This window comes from Motacilla alba, chromosome 10 (assembly GCF_015832195.1).
Source record: "Motacilla alba alba isolate MOTALB_02 chromosome 10, Motacilla_alba_V1.0_pri, whole genome shotgun sequence".
In the NCBI taxonomy this organism is placed as follows: Eukaryota; Metazoa; Chordata; class Aves; order Passeriformes; family Motacillidae; genus Motacilla; species Motacilla alba.
The window spans coordinates 6616814-6634066 of NC_052025.1; the positions used below are offsets into that span (position 1 = coordinate 6616814).

Below are 17253 nucleotides of genomic sequence, written 5' to 3' on the forward strand. Positions count from 1 at the left end.
AAGGGACATTTCAGAGGCTTTTTTTTCTTCTGCGTACACATTTATTTTTCCTTTGATATTTATATTACAAACACTGTAAAAGCTGTTGACTAGACTTAAAAGTAGTTTTTGTTATGGTTTTTGATTTTTAGGACACTTTAAAATTCTTTTATAATTAATAAATCAAGTAACTCAGCTGCTCACTAAATTCCTATTGTTTGGTTGATATTTTAATCTTTTGGACCACATTTGATTTAAACTGTTTAGATACAGCTTGTATGTTCTGGTTTAATGTCATCACTATTTCCAACAACCAGGGCTGACTTTGGGAGGAAGTTTCTTAAAGTTTGGAGTTTGCTTGCTTTATGTTTTATTGTGTAGACTAGAAGGCACTGAAACTGCTGCAGACTGGCAGCTTCCAGGATGCTGCAGCTCTTGACTGAAATGAATGTTCTGCCTAACTTAGAGGCTGCTACCACTCCTTCAGTTTCACATAATAGCTGTCCCTGAGCTGGTGATTCTCAAAAAACTGAGACACAATTCTGTCTTTGCTACAGAAGCTGCTGAGCATAAGCAGTTCCAAATGAACCTTTGTGTTCAGCGAAACATAGTTTTTCTTTGAAAAATTGTCCTGTGGAAGATGAGTGATGGTAATACGGTTATAGTGAGGTGCTTCTTGCATCTCTGCTTCATAACTAGTCTGAATTTGGAGTGACTCTACTGAAAATGCCTGGTAGAACAGAAGGAACAGAACCAGCTAGTACCCAGTTTTTTCCATGTCAAAGCAGATTTTCTTGCAAAGAAAGGCTTGCAAAGACAGAGGGTAGGAAATAAGGTGTAGACCGGCCCTGTTCACAGCCAGATCACAAAGGCTAAGTCTGGCTTCTGTTGCATATGGCGGCAGAAGGGTGGTGGGGAAAGGGGGCAGGTACACACCTGCTGTGCCCTCTCACCGTGTGCTTTGGGCACCTGTGGCATCTGCCTCCAAACCTGGGAGGGGACATGCATCCCACAGACTAGATCTGTGTTTCCAGGCAGGTGAAGGAGGGTCCCTCATGTAGGCAGAGCACCTTTTACCTGGACATTAATTCCAAATGCATTTAGACACTGATAGAAAAACTCATCCTCTTCAAAAGTCAGTGAATGAACTGGGAAAGCAGATCCAAAAGAAAATGCAGTTCTCTGAAATGCTGGTTTTGTGGCAACCAAAATAATCTCTTTTCATATGATAATGCTAACTTAAAAAGAAAAACTGTTACCAACCAACCTTTCCAAGGCCGGGGAAGGCTTTTTCATTAGCTGAGTAATTCCAGCATATTTGCATATGTGTTAAGAAAGTTACATGTGCACGTGTCTAATCCCAGCTGAGCTGCTTTGCATGGCTGCTGCAGAGTAAATAAACAGTGAGATGATTCACGGGCTGCCTCCGGGCTGGGCTGAGTCCAGGGGCAGGGTGTGCTTAGGTGGGAAGAGGGAGCAGTGGCCCCAGGTCTTGCCTGGCTCTGTGTGCATGGGCAGGAATGCAGAGGAAGTTCACTCTCAGGGGTAACACGGCTACACTGGACTTTATTTCTCGTTCCGTTTATGTTTTACTGAGGCATGATATTTAATTTAGACCTTTCTTGAACTAAGCTTGTTGGTGGCAATTAAAAGAGACTGTTGGCATTTCTGCCCTGTGTGGCAGGGCCCTTCCAGACTATCAACAAGGAGTTGTCCGGTCAGGACTTTAATTATGCAGAATTGTCTCTCGTGCCTTTAATTCCTTTTGGGCTATCACTGTTTAATTGAGAGAGTGAAGGTTACGATTAGTATTTTTCTAACATGTAGCAGTAAATGCATTTCTTCAGAGTGTTAAGGTTTTACCTTTCTGTAAAGCTGAGGACTGTATTTTCGCTTTGGTTCTGTGAGCCCTGCCAGGAGATGTTGCCGTGGCTTTAAAGCAGTTTTTCTTGTTTGTAGTTTTAGTTTGCATTTGCCATTTGTGTGGAAACGTTTGAGTCCAGGAAAGCAGTGTATGATGACTGCATATCTGAAAAGACAATACATCTTATATTCTACAAATAGGAGTTAATGAAAAGATCATTTACCACCTGAACTGCTTTTAGTGAACAGCTCTTGTCTGTCTTAAATCTAATAAGTTCAAAATTCAGTATGAGATTTCTAGGTAGCTTCTATATCTCAGCTTTCCAGAAGACTCAAATGACTGATCATTCTGGAGAGAACCTGACTGGAAATATGGCTGAATTTTAATGAGGAAGTGGTAGAAACATAGGTCTAACACTGTAAGAAAAGTAAGGTTAAAGCTCTGATTCAGAAGGGAGAAATATTTCACTGAAATCATGCTACTGAGGGTTTCTTCGGACATAATTGCAGAAAGTAAATTTTCTGTGTAAGTAAACTAAAAAACTTATCCAAACACATCAGAGTATTTTACATATACAGTGCTCTGTACTGGCAGATCCAAGAGTTCTTTATAAATATTTGGTATTAAAATTTCTACATTGTCCTGGAGATGTAGATAAGCGTCACTTGTATTGTTCTACAGCCATGGATACCATGTTAAATGTCACTCAGAAAATTAATTTTAGAGAGAAGGATGATGCTGTGTATTGGATCTTGCTTCTCTAATTACTGATTGTTTCCTCTAGGAAGGAAGCAAGGAGCAAAAAACATTTCCTTCTCTGTTTGTAGTCTTATTCTGATTTCAGCTAAGTATTAAGTGACTTTGTGGAAGAAAATGTCATTTTTCTGAAGTGGCAAATAGTGCTAGAAGAAACAATATATCTTTCAAAGCATTATATTTTTTGTTAGTGATTGAGATTATGTGCTAGTTTTATTTTTAGCAAGAAAAGTCTGAGAAAATTGTCACACACAAAATCCGCTTTAAGCCATTTTAAGAATTTTTTCAAGCTCTAAAAACCTCTATACTTCCTATATAGTTCAAATTACTAAGTTAGATTATTCTTACATCTTCTTAAAATAGTGTTAATAGCAGCAGAGCAATAAGATTTATGTGAAGCAGCTGCATGAGAACCATTTGGCAGGAATGGCACAATTTCCCTGTTCCCTTTGAATACCTGAGCTTTACTGGGCGCAGGATACCATCCCATCAGATAAAGCTACTGTGGTTCATAAATAATGCATCTTCTTGTTTTATTCTAGTGTAATTGGAGCAATTTGCTGGTCTTTCTTCAATAAAAACCTAAAACTGGAAAACAGTGTATACATGCATAAATCTAAAGAAACTCTGGAATGCAGTCTTTTAGAAGGCAGTTAATTTATTAGAAAGGACCACTTATATTGAAACAGAGGCTAAAAATAAAACAGGGCTTTGTTGCTCCAGGTCAGTTCTGTGGCAGACACTATGGAGTAAGAAATACAAGCCATGCTTAATTTGAACAAGGAGAAGGATAGTGGATGCATTGAAGAAAATCTTGCAGAAACATGTTATATTTTTACTGTGTGATAAATAATACCTGATCAGATTTATTCAGTGTTTGGCCCTGGATCTTCCTCTGTACTCATCTGAAAACTGCAGTTTGTAAGCTCAGAGTATGATTCAGGTTGAGTTGGTTTGTCTGGTTTTACAACAGGAAGAACAAATCTTCTGCCAGCAGATTTTGAAGAAATGTTATTTTAATTATTGAACTGTTCATGATTTGAACTTTTAAAAGCAGTTTGCCATTCATCAAAGCCTGTCCCTGTGAATGTAGTAGATATGCATAATACAGGCTTTCTTGGTTGTTAGGAAAAGGTGACTCAGAAGAATAATAATAATCATGGTCTGTGCTCCACAGATGGATGCTCAGTAAGTACTTTTTCACCCTTTCAAGTTTTCAGTTTGATCTGTAAAACTGTTGTCAAGAGACAAAAGCATGAAAACATTTCTGGGAAAATAATTTAAAAGAGCCTTTCAGTATTTCTGTATTGTTTGGAAGCTTTAAAGATGTAAAATTACATTTGCAGCTTGGCAGTTTGGGGAGTTTTTCCAGAATGAAACCTTGAAAAATGTGTCTATTAGTCATGCCGATAAGGAGGTCTGAGTTGTTCGTTCTTGGTGAGTCCCTTTCCTGTACAGGACATGCTGATGTTTCTTTGGCAGATGTAGCTGAAGTTTGGGCAGGAAAAGATGTGCATTTGATCCAGATCCAGGAACAAGTGGGTGCAGGATAGAAGAGTCAACAACATTCACTGAAGTTATTCAGGAGTTTAAAGATAGCACAGATTTTCACAAAAGAGAAAACTGTTTTAGCTCTTCTTGTGATGTTGACTCAACATCTATGTGTTGTTCTTTTTGCTTTGGTGTAGTTGTCCTGGTCATGGAAAATGCATTAAGGTCAGAGCTGATTTGCACCAAGGCCTACGAAGTCTGGAGGAATTTTGTTGAAATGAAGGGAAGAAGCTTTAAGGGATGAAGTGAAGGGAGGTTGGATTGCCTGGCATGCCAGTCTTCTTTCCCTCTTGAGAAACTTACTGATTGCAAGAAGGCAAAGCTGCTGATGTTGTAAACACCATTCACCATGGAAGTGAAATATTATAAAGGAAGGAAGGAAGGAATTGTGAGAGCTAGTATGGGATATTAAGACTTCTTGTACCCTGTGTCAAGAGGCATAGCAACAGGAAGGTAGTTCTTCCGTCATTCAGGATGTGATTAATAATGCCTCATTATTTTATTCAGGAACACCTAAAACAAAAAAACTACTAAAATGAAGTAGGTATCTGGCATGGCATGCATAGCTCAGATTTTCAAATTAGTTTTTGTGTCAAGACCTGAAATCCCCCTAAATGTAGATGGGAATTGAGTCTTTAACACACAGATTCTCTTTTGAGCATCTTGGTTTAAGTAGATGTTTCTCAGTGTATGTACTTTTCTGGCCTTGGAGTCTCACAGAGGTTCTGGTGTCCATGCAGGATGGTGAATTCAGAGTTCTGTACTCACAAACATACCCAGGTACCATGCTACCACGCTGTATCACAGTCTGTATTACCAGCTGAGGTACTTCACCTTGGTTGGACAAGATGAAGTTCAAATTACCCCACTGTAGACTTACTTAAAAACTAACCTGTACATTTTTGTGTTTCTTTTTCTATAGTGGGGAAAGTGGTGCTGGGAAGACTGTAGCTGCTAAATATATCATGAGTTATATCTCCAAAATTTCAGGAGGTGGTCCTAAAGTACAGGTGAGTTGATTCACAGTAATACTGAAACATAAGTGTAGTCGAAAGATTGAGAGGTGGGATGACAAAGGGTGTTGGGGCACACGCTGGCAGATAAGAGGCTCTTTTGACCTGGGTATCTTGACAATGAGCAGCCAGAAACACTTGGGCCCCAAGGCAGAGAGCCCTGGGCTGGGCGGCTTTGCTCACCTACAGGATGCTGTGTGGGAGCCATGGCAGGGACAGCCACAGGGCCAGACTCAGCTCTCTCCAGGTGCTGTAGCCTTTATGCTGAATTGCATCTGCAGGATGGATGGGTTTTGTCTTTGGTTTTTGGTTTTGTTTTGTTTTTATTAGTTAAGTGGCAAGAGGTACTTCATTGTTCTGAACCAGATTAAGAACAATCAATCTTTTCAGTAGATGTGTGGTTTTTTCCTCCTGTGTTGGCATTTTGTTGAAAACTGACCTGGCTTTTTGGGGTTTCTGTTGCTTCCTTTAAATTTCTGATTTGTGTGTATACATCAAAGAGGCACAGCAAAAACATCTTGTTTTATGAGGTTACCTAGGCACAATTAGGGTGTGTGAAAGCTGCCTGAAAGAACAAATAGTTGCTTTTGTTAATAACTATACTGTTGATGTCTGTTCTACCTATGAGCTAAGGCTAATTGAGTGAAATAGTCATAAAAATTCCCTTGACATTACAGTGTCAGTCCTTCCCTGACAAGCATTGGTAGGTAGTGGCTGCTTTTACCAGTCCATTCCTGTTGAGTGCTTGCTGTAATTTTTGCTTTATTGCAGTCTCTGATGTTGATTGTCTTCTTTCTGCATAGTTTTGCACAACAGTGGCACTGGGACCATTGCAGAGAATAATTCAGTAACCAAGATAATGATCCAGAGAGAGAGTTCATTGTGTGATTTTTGCAATAAATATACTTTATATAGTAAATATTTTGTTTCAAAGATCCCAGCCTTTTGTACAAAATTTAAAGAATCTCTTACAAATGACAGAGTTAGGGTTAATGAGGTTGGTAGGTTGCCTCGAGCATTTCTCTTGAAATAAAATTCCATCTTTTTTTCACAACCCAGACTACATTGGGTTTTTTCCAAAGCTGATATCGTCTCCATGTTTCAAGCTCCCAGGACCAGATAAAGAGACAATAGTAACACATTACTTTGCTTTCTAAGACAACTGGATAGCGTTATCAGTGATTCCAAAACAGATTGCTGAAGCTGTGGCAGCTTCCTAAATTTCGTGCTACTCTGACTTTATTGATTGTGGTTCCAGACCCCTCCAAAAAATTAAATGCTCATGTGTAAGCGTGGTTTAAAATGAAGATGATGGAAAAAACAGATCAGTTCATCCTCTGTGTTGATTGGCAGAACAATGCACAGAAGAAGCAGGTTTTAGCCTCAGGCATTTTGTTTAATTCTGTAAGATTTTCCTCAAAATTAGGAACTAAAAGCTCTGGAAGAAAAATTGTTGGATTCTATTCCTTATGTGATTGATTGAGAGAATTTTTTACAGATGCGGGATTTCTTGCCTTTTTAGTATATAATTTAGATGTCATGAGGGTTTTTTTTTTTTTAATCTGTAAGAACTTTAAAAATGTCTATTTCTGAATTCACATTTCTTTCGTTTCCCAAAATTTTAGCATGTTAAAGATATTATTCTACAATCCAACCCTTTACTGGAGGCCTTTGGGAACGCAAAAACTGTACGGAACAACAACTCCAGCAGATTTGTAAGTCCCTCTGCCTTTGAGATGACTTTACTCTTCCAGCTGGTGTGCTGTTACAGAGACAGTGTTCAGGGCTATAATATAAATTTACTGCAGGTGAGGTAAATCTGAATAAGATATAAGGTGTGTTTTAAACCACAATAGATGTCAGAGGCTTCTGTATAGTTTTTTTTTTTCTGCATTTCTTTCTCTGAATGTACTGGGTACAGTTTTTGAAGTACCAAGGCTGCAGCCTTTACTAATATTATACAGGCAGTAGGCAGGAATTACCTGCAGTCTGTCATTCCAGAAGGGTCAAGATAATCTCATGAAGTGACTGCTCACTAAATTGCACACCAGAGGTTCCATTTGAAAAAGTTACACATAGCCTTTAAAAATTTGATGTGTGTTCCTTGGCTAACATGAGTGTTAATGCAGTTAATGTCTCCCTGAAAGCAAGAGAATGTGGCTTTGCTTTGCTTCCAGGCAGAACAGTTTGCTGCTGGTTGTAAATCTGTTGAACTGACCTGCTCTTTAGGGGTGCCTCATGGTTTCCTTTATACTGATCAAGAGTCTCAGCAGAGAAGAGAAGCCACTGATTTCCTCTCTACATTTGCATTCACATGGGATGTGTTAATGTTGACCTGTGTAAATGCAGAAAAGTTATGATTGTTCAAGAGTCTGAGCTTAGGTTGAACCTTGAGGTATCCATAAAGATGAAATGCCCTCGTACCCTTGCTAGGAATACAGTACAAGTGCACAGTTTTGAATTTGCATTTACTAAGCATTTAACAGCTTGAATTATTTCTTGCAGGGGAAATACTTCGAAATACAGTTTAGCCCAGGTGGAGAACCAGATGGAGGGAAAATTTCCAACTTCCTACTGGAAAAATCTCGAGTTGTAATGAGGAATCCTGGAGAGAGGAGTTTTCACATTTTTTACCAGGTCAGAAGTGTCTAAGTTCTTTTTAAGTTATGTAAAGTATCTAGGACCTGTTTCTCCTTTTGATTGAATAGTTGTTCTCAAAGCAGTGAGATTTGTGTGCACACTGGAAAGGTAACCTGGTCTCTGCTGGGAAGCTCAGTAGCATGGTGAGACACCATCTGCCATAGACCTGCCTGGCTGCCTTCCAGAACAGAATATTGCAGTATTTCAAAGCCTCGCTTGGAAACTCATTGTGAACTCCCATATGGAAAAGTCTAGCAGAATATAATAGAAAATGAGAACTTTTCAGCAGCTTTCTATTTAAACTGGCCTATATGTATATAGAGAGGCCAGATTATATATATCTGTGTTGCCTATACTTCCTGTGAAAGAGAAATTTGATTCTCAGTTTATTTTTCTGAGACATTTATGATAATACTTTGTTGAATTGTCCAAGAATCCCCAGTTTTTGTGTTTGAAAACTTTGCTGGCCTTCAGTGGTCTTTGATGTGCATGGTCCTCACCTGCTGGAGTGCTGCTCATCAAGCTCTGCAAAACTAGGGCCAAGACAGAGCTTTGTAAGTGACTGTAGCCAGCTTCACCTAGAGTTGAAATGCTGTTGCCAGGAGGGAAAGCTCAGTTGGTTCTGGAACTGCTCCAGGAGCCATGTGTTCTCCTTTTCTGAGGTACATGTCCAATTTGTCCTGTCCTGCTGCTTTTCCTCTGGCCTGGAGAGGTTGTTTGACACAAGGGTTTAGAGACTGGGGGTTTTTGACAGCTCTGTTTTGAGGTTTGCTCCTCCCTGGTGCAGCCCTGTCTGTGCATGGCTGCATGGCCTTTGCACAGGTCTGAGGAGTGTGAAGGGTGCTTGTCCTCAGAGAGCCACAGGTGATGCTTTCTGAATGTGCTGACAATTGTGCTGCCTTGCAGCAGGTGTGGAAAACACACCACTCCTAAGGATTTAGGGAACACATTCTGGATGGAAAACCCATTTTGCCTTTTGTTAATGAGTTAAAGATAATGGAAGACATTCAAGGCAGTCACGTTTTTAGCTATTTATTAGTTGTGAAGTTAGAACTAAACCATTTGTGGGAATGGAATTGAGAGCCTGGTCTTTTGGGTTGAGCAATTACCAGAAGGTAGGAAGGATACATTCCTGGCCCAGCACCAGCCATGTGTCTCCCAGTAATTCCAGGCTCAGTCACCTGATTCTGACCTGCTCATCTCTGCTGGAGATTGTTGGGTGATCCCTAATTTGGGGTTTTTTATTCTGCAGCTAATTGAAGGGGCCTCCTCAGAACAAAAAAGCAGCCTTGGCATTACCAGTATGGACTACTATTACTATCTGAGTCTCTCTGGGTCCTACAAAGTTGATGACATCAATGACAAATCAGATTTCCAAGAAACACTGGTGAGCTCTTTACTGTATGATCTGCATAGTAGAGGATGTTCATTTCACCATTCATTTTTAGCAAAGATGTTGATCTACTAATGTGGGAATGAGAAATTAATGTAGATATAACTTATTCTAGTTGTATTTTGCCCTGAGGAGGAGGTATGTTAACCCTGAAGACAGGTTTTGTTGAAGGATGTTGTGATTTTCAGTTTGTTCTTTTTCAGAAGGGTGCAAATTTAATGAAATTTAACTTGTACAGATAATCTGTAGTATGAAAAATGTGAAAATGCAAACACAGCAAGGAACTTGCATTAGAAGAAAATTATAAAAGAGTGCTGTGTTGTGGCTGAATTACCAGTGCTGGCTGACCTTCCATGCTTATTTAAAACAGTGCAGCTGAAAAGCTGGAGAAAGGGAGTGTGAAAACACAGTTCAGGGATCTTTATCCAGAGCTGCTGCCAGTTCATTGTGTGACCTGCCAACTGCTGGTGTCCTGTTCTTAGGAATTTACTATTTAAAGTAGATGGATTAACACATCTATGTATGTAGCACATTTAAAGGCCTGTAACATAATTGTTACTGTTGTATTGGAGCTTATTTGATATTTTAGAAAAAGAGTTTGTTGAGAAGACATTCTGTAAGTTGTCATGTACTCGGAACTCCAAAATCCAGGGGTGCTGGGGATTTTCTAGTAAGTGGCTGAAATTCACAGCCTAAGCCAGACACTGGGCTGCATTTTAGAGTCATTCAGTACAGCTTCACAATTCTCAGTCTTGGTGGATAAACTGACTGTGTAAAAGGAATAAAATCATTGTCTCTTACGTTTATTGTTTCCCAGTTTGCAATGAAACTATTTATTTTTAGTGTGACTCTTTAAAGCAGATGTTTATTTTTTCCGGAACTTATTTTGTTAATGCATCTGCTAAAACGTGTAGATGCTTCTGTATTTAGTTTAAAAAAATACAGAAATGCTGAAGTAGAACATCTGGTACCCTTTGAAACTTCAGCTTTAATGAAATTTGATTGCCTTAGGAATCTGAATTGCTTTGAATAACTCTACTTTTTAACACCAACATTTTAAAAGGATTTCTAAGACAAGAGTCTTTTCGACTGATGCAAATTTGTTTGTTTTTCTCCCCAGCATGCAATGAGTGTGATTGGGATCTTTGCAGAGGAGCAGGCATTGGTACTGCAGATAGTGGCAGGAATATTGCATTTGGGAAACATCAGCTTCAAAGAAGTTGGCAACTATGCAGGAGTGGAGAGCGAGGAGTGTAAGTACCTCTGGAAGCTGTTACAGGAGCAGCAGTGGGCTGCAGCCCAGATGGCAGAAGGTGAACTGCAATTTAGAGCTGCTTATCCAAACAGAGCATAGATTCTTAGAATGTGAGGCTGCCAATTGAGAGTCTCTGCCAAAACCAGGTGCTGAGGGCCCCTCTTTTGTCTTGTAAAAGGCCACTGGCTTAAACGGAGTGTGATTTTGAATTTGAGAAATCCTGTTCCAACCTTTGAGTGTGAAATAATAGACACTGTAAGAAGGGCTTGAACTCTGCTTCTTTCAGTGCATCAGCACGCATTCATAAATCCCTGTTTATTATGTGGTTTGTGTGGCCTCCTGTCCTGTGGAAGCAGCTCCCAGCTGTGGGTGTCCCTGGGCTCAGGATGTAGCTGGTGCCCAGGCATCCATACAGGTGTGTGCATGTGTCCTGGAAACAGAGGTTCAGAGCTGAACTGCAATGCAGGCTTTACACTCTACAGTTATGTTCCCTGTCTCAGATTCCTCAACTGCTACCTCTTTGTTAGCTCCAGCTACTGAGTAACTGTTTCTTTACAGTTCCCTTTCCCACAGTGCCCTGTCCTTGTGTCCCTCAGCACGGGCTCTGTTCTGTAGCAGCTGGGCTCGCAGCAGCAAGGTGTTGGAATGTTAATGGGCTTTGAGTTTTAAATGGTTTTGTTGTGATTTACACCTTGCATCTAATGTGGATTTATGGTACTTGGATAGTTTAAGGACAGAGTGGATAAGAACAACATACATAACAGTACCTTACACATACCTGTGTGTTCTCTTAATTCTTGGTTCAGAATGGGTCTTATGTTTAGGAAAATTGCATTTGTTTACTTTTAGATATTTTATTCATAACTAACTTATCTTGTGCAGTCAGCTTCACACTCAGCTGTGTTAGCATTCTCCTGCTATTTGTTTTATGAAACTGGGAAATAAAAATTACTAATTTTTAAGCTTCTTAGTGTCTCAATTTAAGAAGTTAAGTGAACCCAAAGAAAAACATTTTGTGGCATTGTATTTATATGCCTTTTGGTTCCAAATGAGCTACTGTGCTTCAATTTAAATCACAGTGTTAAATCTTTCAATCAGATCAAGATAATTGAAAGCCATACAAGGTGGATACAGAGTGAGTGCATCAAAATGACAAACAGCAAAGACACTAATTGAAAATAAATCATTAGAAGTGAATGTATTTCTGTGATGAGCCCTGTCCACCGTGTTTCTCCTGCTCCCTGGGATACAAATGCATAAATTATGTATGAATAATACATGGAAGAAATTAAAAAGTAGAATGAATATCAGACTTACACATAAATGTACTGATTTTAGAGAAGCCAGGGGAAAAATAGCCACATCTAGCACATCATTTCTGCGTTACGAAGATGAAAGTTGGTCTCATTTCCCTTCTCCGTTAGTCCTCCCCCAGTTTACTGTTTGTTCTAACCAAATAAATAGTAAAGCATTCGTAGCCTGCATAGCCACGAGAGATAAAGCACAAGGCACCACCACTGGTCAGTCCTGCTTTGTGTAAGCCTGAAATAATGAAAAGTTTAGAAATTTGGTAGCATTCTGGTTGTTATACAGCCAATTGCAGAAAAACATGCAAAGCCATTCTTTGGGACACCAAAACTCTACTCTTGAGTCAGAATCAAATCTCTACAGACCATTTTTGACAGACCTTTAGACAAATACGTCTTTAAAACTGCTAGTGATTGCTGTCTGCTCTAGTTTTTTATTATATTAATGGATGAAAAAAGTTCTTATTGGTTTGAAATCTTTCATGCAACAAATTATGGCAAATAATAGTACTTCTCTCTTGGAAGGAGAAAAAAATTTAAAGTCTCCCTCTGTACACTTGTATTGCATTGAAAGGGTTGTTTTTCACTTCCTGGAAGCCCAGGAAATGAGCCCAGTCTTTTCAGCTTTCCTTCACAGAGTGCATTTAAAACTACTCCACTGAATGCTACTGATGACTCTTTGAGGATCATTTTTTTCAATTACATGCATATCCTGCTTTATAATAATTTCCAGACTGTAACTTTATGGTCCCTAACAAGGGAAAACAATCAGGCATCTTAGGAATGTGGAGTTGTATCAAGTGCTGGCCAGCTACTCTTCCCTTACAGTAAATCATTAGCAGTGGGAAGGGAGAGTTTCTGAGCTCTTCGTGGTGCTCCTTGCCATTAGACTGTCTTCATAAATTCTTACCAGTAGTATTGGTTAAGCATTTTTCCTGGCGTTTTAACAGTATACGTGAGCATATCTGGTGGTCTGTAATTGCCTACATTCTTTCCCAAGGTAAAGCATTTGATGATTGACCTTTTCATGTGCTTTTCATCCTGAGTTCTCTGAATTAACAGAGATGTTGCCAGTGACTCAACTTTGTGTGGTTCCTGGTACCCCAGAGTAAATTTAATCCGTTTGCTGATGGTAATAAATAATATTTTAGAAAGTTGGTGGTTATTTCCAATTTTAAAAATACTTTTGGAATAATGTACTAAAGGATTTAGTGAAGTCATGTTGTGACATGACGCATGCATAGAGTGCAAGTGGCTGTCACCTTAGTGATTATTTTACATCCTCCTCACACCAGTAAAGTAGATCTGAAACCAATGGAACATGAAACACTGTTAGAGGATCATGTGATTTAGTGGAGGTGCAATACCAACTCCAAGAGTTTTCCTCAAGAGCTGTTCCCTTTTGCTTTCAAGGCACTTCTGTTTTTCCACTCCCTAAGGTGTGTTACACCTGCAGCAACATCTGCACCATGTGCTGAGAGTGAGAGAATACCTGACCCTGGGCTGCTTATGGTACAGATGTATTTTTGTACTTTACTTTTAAACAAGGGGAAACAGAATTGGCAAAGTACTTACAGAATAAGGAATTAAAAAAATAAAAAGCGAGGTAATTGAAAGCTTTTTGCCATGTCCTAACTTACAAGAAGAAAGAGAAAGGATATTAGCAAACAGCCTACCTCTTATTACATTTTAAACATTTCATGTTTTTACACAGAATTTTCAATGGTGTCAATTTTATTTCATGTGTGAGCTCTCAGTTTTATTTCCATCTCCTCCAAGAGTGATTTGTTTGAACCACACAGTTCAAAACTATGTCCTGTGGCAGCTTACATGTTTGAAGGACTGAAGGTACAGAAATAGCTGACTATTTTATTTCAAGGTTGTTTATCTTAATTGAAATCCAGGTAAGTAAAGAGTTGAAAATGTCCTTGAGGAGCATAGAAAAATTTTGAAGACATAAATTGCTCCTCTTTTCCTTTTTAAGCTGCACATTCTATGAGTTTTATTGTTATTTAAGATAAAGTTAATTTTTTCTTTGTTCTGTGTTTAGTCTGTAAGTCGTAATCCAGCAAGCCTGATCTTTCTTGCAGTTTTAGCTTTCCCTGCTTTTCTCCTGGGAATTAACCAGGACCGCCTGAAGGAAAAACTGACCAGCAGACAGATGGACAGCAAGTGGGGAGGCAAATCTGAGTCCATTCATGTCACACTAAATGTGGAGCAAGCCTGCTACACCAGGGATGCACTGGCCAAGGCCCTTCATTCCCGTGTGTTTGATTACTTGGTGGATGTAAGTTGGATTTGCTTGATTCTAGTAAAGTATCAAAACAAGTTCAAGGGCATAGGGATGTTGCTTGCAGGCCTTTTCTTGCCTGTCATTGCTTTGCCCAAGCCTGCCCAGTGCAGTGGGAGTGTGACCATGGATACCAAACACAGGGCACTGCCTCTGGCACGAGCTGTGCTTGCAGGCTCCTGCTGTGACTGTCCCATGTGGGATCCTGATCTGCCTCCTGTCAGCATCCCTGCTTCTCTGAGTCTGATTCCTCCTTCTCAGCAGAGCAGAGTTGGTTGGTTGTGCTCCCCTACTCTCTGATCCCACTTCCCTGCAAAGAGCCCCTTCAGCAGCAGGATTTGGCAGTGGAGCCAGGGCCAAATTCCATTCTCCCTGCTAAAATGCTCTCTTGTTCAGAGTTAGATCCTGGGCTGGAGGCTGGCAGCCCTGGCTGCTCCTGGTGCAGCAGGGATCTGCTCCCTGGGGGAACTGCAGTGACCCAGAGCTCCCCTCCTCACAACAGCCCTGTCATCCCACTGTGCTGTACCCGCACTGAGCTGCACAGGAGGGGTGCACGGAGTGAGGTGAAGAGATTCAGGGTACCCTCAGCAAAATCCATCAAATAGCAGACTTAAAGCTGTTCTTTTTCTGTTGGCTCCTTTTATTTAACTGAGCTAATTACAGTGAAAAGGAAAGATTTTTGTAGATAGTAGATCCAAAGGCTCACTGACCTGGAAAACAGGACAACATACTGTTCATTTCCTAGCTGTTTGTAACACTTTATTAAAAAATGAAAGCAAAATAACATTTTCTGTATATTTGTATTCAATTCAAATACATTATTTTAAAATAAAGTTATTATATGTATTTAAGAATATTGACATGTTTTAATTGTATGAACTACACTTTGTTTTATGTTTTGTTTCTGTTTTATTAGTCTATTAATAAGGCTATGGAGAAGGACCATGAAGAATATAACATTGGTGTCCTTGATATTTATGGCTTTGAAATATTTCAGGTATGTCAATGGAATACTTGGGCTTTGAGCAGGTCTGACCTAGGAGAACTTTTTTTGTAATTTAGAGGGGAAAAAATTTAAACCAGAAAAAAAATCCCAGATCCTACGGCCAGAATAAAAGCAAAAAAAATCCCAACCTGTCTTCCTGGACATTGTGATCTCACTGGTTATGTCTCACTTAATAAACATGAGGTATTGAAGAAACTTCAAAGAAATGAAGTCATTGATCTTAAAAGGAAGATCTGAAATTCCACAAAATGTCTATAAAGTCAGCAGTCTATCTGCCACTGACAGTGTTTCTTTGAAGCTTATTGCCAGCCTAAGAACTAAAAATTACTGTATATAAGGCAGGACACTAATTTTTATATTGCTTCCTTTTCTACAGAAAAATGGTTTTGAACAGTTCTGCATCAACTTTGTGAATGAAAAACTGCAGCAGATTTTTATTGAACTGACACTGAAGGCAGAACAGGTAACCAGACTTTTTTTTTTTTTATTATTTTGGAATAATGAGCTATGCCTATTTCAGCTGGTGGAAAAATTGAGGTGTCATCATCTGCAACAGTAGATCTACCTTGTTAAGCAAGACAGAGGGAAAGAAAACAACCTTTGTTGCTGACTGCCCCTAAAACTGTAAAGCACATCAGCTGCAGGCATTTGTTGTGTGCTGGGGTGGTGCAGAAGCCAGTGCACCCCACGGTGTGCTGCAGTCATCTGACTGTGCCCAGGCGTGCTGCAGTCTGACTCATGGGCAGGGATGGAAAGCTGCAGCCTGGCTCCATCCCTGGGCTTCCCTTGAGCACGACACGCATTTCACTGGGGATACTTCCCTTCATTTCCTCCACACCTTTTCTGTCTTTTGAATATATATATATGTATATTTGTGTATATGTAAGAATGAAATAGATCAGAGAAATACAAAGATACTTGTAGAAGTATTTGCAGTTCTCTGCTCACAGTCTTGCTGCCAAATCTCACTTTTTTTTTTTGTTTCTGCATGGGGAGGCAGACAGGATGCAGCTGAGACAGGAGCCCTGTGTGCAGTGTGAGCTCAGGGCTGGCACCAGCTTTGGGACAGAGTTTTCAGGACTGCCCAGACACAATTGCCTTTGTGGGAGAGTAACCAGTGCACAAGTGACCTGCAGAGTGTCTGCTGAGCCCTTGTATGTGCAACTGACTGGGTCAATTTAATCGAATTTTAATATGGATTTTCCCCCAGTCTTTAGGTGTCTTTTTAGATACAGTAATTGCATACAGAAATAAAAAGCTGCATCTTCATTTCATGTGCATTTCTAAATGTGTTGTCTGGGGGATCTGATCCTCCATGCGCCTGTCACAATCTGAATTTTTAAAATAGATCAGGATGTGGATACTTAGGTGCATTGTCAAGATACTGTAAAAGTAATTTTGTTACTATTTGCTAAGTGCTTTGACAATAAATGCAGTTGAAATCCTCCTGCTGTTGTCAGTAACCACAGAAGGGCTGTGAATGACAAAGGAATGTGTGGGGAGAACAGAGTAGGATTCCAATTCATCTTTTAGGCAGCAGAGAGCTGGATTTAACTATCAGTAGGGTCATTTCTCCCACCTCCACCCAGTCATACGTTTGGCAAGTCTTCCTGAACATGAGTAGTGCAGAGTTTGTGTCTGTGGAGTGTGTTGTAAATCTAGTGCTACATCTACAGTGCAAAAGAATGTTTGCATCTGTTTCTTTTTACTTAACAGGAAGAATATGTGCAAGAAGGAATTAGATGGACACCAATAGAGTATTTCAACAACAAAATAGTGTGTGACCTTATAGAGAACAAAGTGGTAAGTATTTAGAACAAACAGGTGGAGAAAACAACAAGATTTTTTCTCTTAAATATTTGGGCAACTGCTTTTTCTGTAAAGAAGGTTCACAGGAAAATGCAAATACTGTTGTTCAGTTACTGAGTCATACTAAGTCTATATATAAATCTTACATAAGATGTCTTATAGGAGCCCTAAGATACATCATGTAAGATATACCATCCAAAAAGAGAACTATACCGTAGCATGATTGACATGTGACTAAAAAGACAAAATAATGGGAAAAAAATTGTATCCACGGAAATGTATCATGACCTTACTGACATACTGTGCATCAGATAATGCTCTTTGTGTCCCTGGGAGATGTAATTCAGTTTGGGGAAGCTACAGCACCACCTTTCTTTCAAGGTGCTGTTG

At 39.6% G+C, this 17253-nt stretch overlaps 1 protein-coding gene across 3 annotated transcripts in view; it reads left to right on the plus strand.

Annotated features, from left to right (window-relative positions):
• MYO1E (myosin IE) overlaps window positions 1–17253 on the plus strand; it is a 107437-nt gene that overhangs the window by 65147 nt on the left and 25037 nt on the right. For all 3 annotated transcript variants that reach the window (XR_005258141.1, XM_038147150.1, XM_038147149.1), the window contains exons 5-13: window positions 5073–5160; window positions 6789–6878; window positions 7669–7800; window positions 9056–9190; window positions 10317–10449; window positions 13849–14045; window positions 14965–15045; window positions 15431–15517; window positions 16771–16857. Coding sequence is in view for 2 of the 3 variants with exons in the window: in XM_038147150.1 (XP_038003078.1) it covers window positions 5073–5160; window positions 6789–6878; window positions 7669–7800; window positions 9056–9190; window positions 10317–10449; window positions 13849–14045; window positions 14965–15045; window positions 15431–15517; window positions 16771–16857 (1030 nt within the window). In the remaining variant the exon portion in view is untranslated. The remainder of the gene's footprint in view (window positions 1–5072; window positions 5161–6788; window positions 6879–7668; window positions 7801–9055; window positions 9191–10316; window positions 10450–13848; window positions 14046–14964; window positions 15046–15430; window positions 15518–16770; window positions 16858–17253) is intronic.